General features: G+C 34.8%; 2 protein-coding genes across 2 annotated transcripts; one reads left to right on the forward strand and one right to left on the reverse strand.

The window, feature by feature from the left end:
- The first annotated feature begins 2,760 nt into the window (after window positions 1–2,760).
- LOC131614455 (F-box/kelch-repeat protein At3g06240-like) lies at window positions 2,761–3,852 on the forward strand. The gene has a single exon (XM_058886037.1). The coding sequence runs from the start codon at window positions 2,761–2,763 to the stop codon at window positions 3,850–3,852; it is 1,092 nt and encodes a 363-aa protein (XP_058742020.1).
- Window positions 3,853–4,416: 564 nt separating this feature from the next.
- LOC131614456 (uncharacterized) lies at window positions 4,417–5,265 on the reverse strand. Its single transcript, XM_058886038.1, has one exon. It carries the CDS (start codon window positions 5,263–5,265, stop codon window positions 4,417–4,419), a length of 849 nt encoding a protein of 282 aa, XP_058742021.1.
- Window positions 5,266–5,776: the final 511 nt, after the last annotated feature.

Raw genomic sequence — 5,776 nt, forward strand, 5'->3', positions numbered from 1 at the left:
TCCGCTGAGCGGAGGTCCTGACCTGGTTAGTTCTGTCTAACGTTGCTAGAGGTCCGCTGAGCGGAGGTCTGAAGAGATTCGCTTATGCCTTGCGTCGCTGAGCAGACCTTGCTGTGCAGGAATTTTTCTAAAACTTTAAAATGACGTATCTTTTGATCCGTGAATCCTTTCTTAGTTCCGTTTTGAGCGTTGTGCAAGTAATCAAATGTTTTATATGATGAATGATGAATATGGCTGAATTTATTTTTTTAAAACTCGATTTAATTACTTTATGAGAATTGAACATTGTGTGCATATGAAAGGTGTGTGACAATGTAATTGATGTGATGATGCATTGGCTGTGATTATTACTATGATTGTGATGAATGCATGACTATTTGAATAATGTTGAAAACATGTACATACTTATTTGGTGATGTGGTGTTGAGATGAGTTGTTCGTTGTGATTCGGTGATGTTTTTAAGTATGTTATGTGTGTTTCATTCATTCATATGCATTTGATGATGGATCCCGGTGATGTTTGGATCGTTGGTGGACATATTTCCCATTGTGCGGATATTGTGTCGGTGGGTCGTATCTCGATGAGGTGTATATCGGTTAGGTGGATTGATTCCACTGTTTATTGGTACCACATGCATAGTGTCAGTTGTGTCATATGCATTTTGTCATAACATGATTGTATGGATTTCTGTGTTATGTGTTGTAATCTATTATTGTATGAATTGATGAATAATAGATGTACATCTGAATATGTATAATTGGGTGAACGATATATTATGATGCTTATTGCTTATGAATTACATAATACTACCTCTGTTCCTATATATAAGAGACAATTCACTTTTTAGATTCATTGAATAATTAATGTATCTAGTCAATATACATATCAGATACATTGATTATTCAATGAACCTAAAAAGTTAAATGTCTCTTATATAAAGGAACGGAGGTAGTATTTACTAACTGCGAATAAGACTCACCCTTACATGTTGTCATTTTCAAATTGAGGAGTAGCGGCATTAGCGCTCGGTGAGGATGACTCATAGAGTTTATTCATTTATGTTGGGTCGTGTTGGTCATGCTCTGATCTTGTAACACTGGGGGACGATAGTTATAGAGTTTTATGAGATTACTCTATTTTATTTGGTGTTGGATTATATTTCCATTTGGTTGTATTTGATGATGCTTCTTATTCCGCTGTGATAAACATGATTATATTTTGGGTGAATCGTTTTCTAATGAAGCGTGACTTGACCATGATTGGTTTATTTATTTTAAATAATTGTGGCACCCTTGTGTTTATGTTTTTACTCTGATATATTTATTTAATTTGTCGCGGGGTTTAGAAGGGTGTTACATGATGTTTGTAATTCTGATGCTTTATAATAAATGGAAGCATTGTTCGTTTGTTTTATGAATTCTGAATCAGACAAGATTTCAAAAATATATCTCCGAATTATTCCAAAGGGTTGAATTCGGAAGTGCATCTCCGAAGTCATCTTTTTTCTGAAAAAAACTTTATTTTGGATGTACATCTCCGAAATCACCTTTTTTGTGGTGTTTTTGTAGATGCATCTCCGAAACCAGTTTTTTTCATAAAAAGCTGATTTCGGAGATGCATTTCTGATATATAGGTGCAATTTGGGAATTTCGTCGCGGGTGACCAAGAAGGATGGGGGTCTATAAAGAAATTGTCTAAAAAAATCACTATAATACTGTGTATATTAGAATCAAGTGCTGATAAAAAATTTGTAAGCCCAAGGCGGTTGCCTAGTTGGCCTACCCCTTGGGTCGGGCCTGAGACCGTCCAAAGGTCTAATAAGTCTCAAGCCCCTTTACTCGACCCAACATATAAAATTGGTCACATGTTATGAGAAGGTATATAGTCTCTGATCTCCAATTTCACTTTACCCATCTCAAACTTTTAAATAACTTGGACGTTGGAGAGCTAACCATCAAGGTCCACCCCGTGCCGCAATAAAAAAGATTGGAGCTACTGTCCAAAATCAATAGTTTTCAACCTCTCATCACTTTTGGTTCCTTCGATAGCTTGAACATTCATTTTTTATTCCAAAACAGAACAAATATCATATTTATTGAACAAAGCGAGTAGCATAAGGCAATTATTCGTGTCCATAAATATCCATTGTCATCCCTAACTAAAATAGACTTTGACCGAAATTAATAAATCCGAGTTTCGATTAAATAAAATAATAAAAATTAGTTGATTCTTGTAAAAAAAAAACATTATTCAAATGCTTGAATTTGTTAAAATTAAAAATAAATTTATCATATAATTTTAAAGGTGTATAAATGTCAAATATTATTTTAAATATCTTATTTAATTGAAAAAAATTATTTTAGATTACGTCATGTGTCTAATTTTTTTTTCTTTCTTTTATTCAATTAATTTAAATATTTTTATTCTCCACACTCTAATTGATTTGATTGAACGCATTAAATCATAATGTACTACTAAAAAATTGTTTATTTTTTAATTTTAAATCATAATACGCTACTAAAAAAGCTATTTATTTTTAATCTTTTTTCTATTTATTCATCGCACTCTTTAATCTAATTATTTTGATTAGAATTAAATTAAAGTAAATAAATTGAAACCAAATAAAATACTAGTACGTTCCTATGAAATAGTCTTCTAGTTGAATAAATCAGAAATAAAAATAAACATATCAAGCTAAACCCTAAAAATAAATAAAAAATCATACTAAACCCTAAATATTACTTTGTTTGGTCGGCAAGATGGAGAGCAGCGTGTATCTGCCTCCTGAATTGATCATGCAAATTCTGTTAAGGTTACCGGTGAAGGCTCTATTACGTTTCAGGTGTGTCTGCAAATCATGGCTTTCTCTAATTTCTAATAACAATTTTGCTACTTCACATTTTGAACATGCTGCCACACATAGACGTCTCTTCATAAAACCTTATGCTCTTCAACCTTTATCCATAGATTTTGATTCATGGCTTCACGATGCTTCTGCATATGCTTCATTACGCCTTGATTTTTTTCGTCCCAAACGTCATCTTGAAATAAGAGGTTCCTGTAGAGGATTTCTGCTTTTGCACGATGGCACATACATCTATATATTGAATCCATCCACTGGTTTGATCAAACAAATACCCGACTTTCCTATAATACTTAATGATGGTTACGAACTTCTTTCTGGTTTTGTATATTACCAGCCAACTGATGATTACTTGATATTTTCCGGGTTCTGCGAACTTCATCTGAATGATCCAGTAACTAGATCAGTTAAATTGATGATTTTCTCATTGAGAGCAAATAAGTGGAAACCAATTGAGCTTGCTTCTCATTTGCCTTATATGGAGACTTCTATAGCGGAATTTACCCCTAAATGCGGGTTGTTCTTGAATGGATCTATCCATTGGATGGTTCATAATTATGAGAAATCAAAGAATGTTATTATTGCCTTTGATATAAAGGAAATGACGATATCAGAGATAGCTCTGCCAGATGATTTTATTCTCAGTTATAGTAATAATTATTCTATATATCATGATTTGTTACAAGTTGGAGGACTTATCGGTGCATGGGTGGGGCACCTGAATACAGTGAAGATATGGGTGATGCAAAAATATGGAGTTCACTCATCTTGGACTAAGATTATTCAATTTTCTCTTGATCCTGTTTTGCACAATTCTTTAGACATAGTATGCTTAACAAAGTGCGGTGATATTGTTGGAAGAAATAATGATCGATTGGTGAAGTTTAATGAAAAAGGACAACTACTAGAGTCTCTTCTTTTAGACGGGTCCGAATTGGTCGTGTATATAGAGTCTGAGTCTCTGTTTTCACTCCCCGGCACTGTGTGAAGTGATAGGCAGAATAATGAAACTGTTCTATTAGACGGAACAGAATTTCATCATCTTTATCTTATTTTATCATTATATTTTAAATTTATTGAATTGCTAGGATGAATTTTTATGATGTCTATTTTTAAGCTCAGAAAATCACAAGCTAAAAGTGATTTGCTCTATTTTTTAATTTGTTTGGTTTGCAAAATAGACCTTTGTTTGGCAGCTACCTCAGTATTTTGAGTATTGATTTAGGATTTGTTGATATGCATAGATATATGTTTTTTGTTATTGTATAAAGCACTCACATGTGTTTTCTTGATTACCATTAATTGTCTTTAGATTTATTGGATACAGTCTTTTTACTTTATAGTAAAAGAACATACTCATGTCAATTTTTATCTTGATGCAAATCAATAATAGCACAAACAAAACCATTTGTGAAGATAGTGAAAACCATTCCACTGTGGACTCCTGAAATATGTCCAATGATATTTTTTTTTTTAAAAGCAAGAAATATATTAATAAACGGAAGAAGCAACAAGAACAAGAATCCAAAGAAAATTACACTCCTATTGTAATCTAACTTAAGTAAAACAATGGGTTATTGCTAAACTCGTAGAAATTACAATTGGCCCGAGTAATTTTCCCGATATACGACCACCTCCAAATTAGAGCTTTACAACTCCAAACTACGTCTCTAGAGTTCCAAGACGAGTTGTTGAAAACTATAACGTTCCTACGTAACCAAATGCTCCAAAGAATGACGAGCCAAATGGTTCCTTCCTTCCCTTTTTTAACCTTCTTCGATCTACAAAAATCACTCCAAAAGAGAAAATTCTTCTTCAAATCTTCAATACAACTATAAGTCATTCCGATCCATTCGGCCATTTCCTTCCAAACAATATCGACATACCGACATCTCAAAAGAGAATGGGTCAAGGTTTCGCTTGTTTCCTCACAAAGAACACAATTAGCATTTAAAGAAATAATAATACCTCTTTTCAAAAGCGAATCTTTGGTTGGAATTTTGTTGAGGAAGCTACGCCAACCAAAAGCTTTGACTTTAATCGGAACCTCCGCCTTCCAAATGTCTTTGAACACCGAATCAAAACGATTTGCCGGGCCTAAGGGAGAGCGCCTATTTTTCAGAAAATTGCAGCAAGAAGAAACCGTAAAAATACCATTTTCCTCAAGAGTCCAAGTAGTCGTGTCGTGCCTATCCGCACGAAGAACATCTGCCGAACACATAGTCTCACGAAGATCCGCCTGTCTCGAATGGAAATGGCCCATACTCCAGCCACTGTTGCTAAGCTGCACGCCTCTGTTTTCTTCACTAGCTGCTACGGCTGCATCAGTATTGAAGGAGGGAGAAACAGCCGCGGCCCCCACATTGGCAGCATGCTCCACTCTCTCTTGAGAATTATTCATTATGCCAAGATCGCTCCAATTCCACCTACCATTTTTCCACCCCCATCGCACCAATTGAAGCCTCTTTAAGAAGAGAGATGCTATACAAATCCGGGAAAAGATCTTTTAGAATGCCTTCTTTCAACCAACGAGCATGCCAAAAGGAGGTCAAAAAACCGTTACCTACATGAAAAAAACAATTGTTAGTAAAAAACTCCGCCGAAGATTTGGTCTCCACCCTCGTTATATCCCTCCACCACACCGAAGAGAACCGTTCCGGATATTTGATGTTAGAACAAAAAGTGGCTCTTAACTTAACATCCGCATATCTCTCCTTCAACACACGGAACCAAAGAGAATTAGAAGCTCCAAAAATCCTCCAATTCCATTTCAAAAGGAGAGACTTGTTGAACTCTTCTAAATTTCTAAAGCCAATACCTCCCTTCTCCACCGGTAGGCACAAATTCTTCCAACTAACCCAATGAGTTTTTCTTTTCTCCTCCGATCCCCCCCATAAAAAATTACTTTGCAA

The sequence above is a fragment of the Vicia villosa genome, linkage group LG6, assembly GCF_029867415.1.
Source record: "Vicia villosa cultivar HV-30 ecotype Madison, WI linkage group LG6, Vvil1.0, whole genome shotgun sequence".
Taxonomy (NCBI): Eukaryota; Viridiplantae; Streptophyta; class Magnoliopsida; order Fabales; family Fabaceae; genus Vicia; species Vicia villosa.

Excerpts from the sequence above, each read along its gene's own strand:
- LOC131614455 (XM_058886037.1), top strand. The coding sequence starts at position 2,761 with ATGGAGAGCAGCGTGTATCTGCCTCCTGAATTGATCATGCAAATTCTG.
- LOC131614456 (XM_058886038.1), bottom strand. The coding sequence starts at position 5,265 with ATGAATAATTCTCAAGAGAGAGTGGAGCATGCTGCCAATGTGGGGGCC.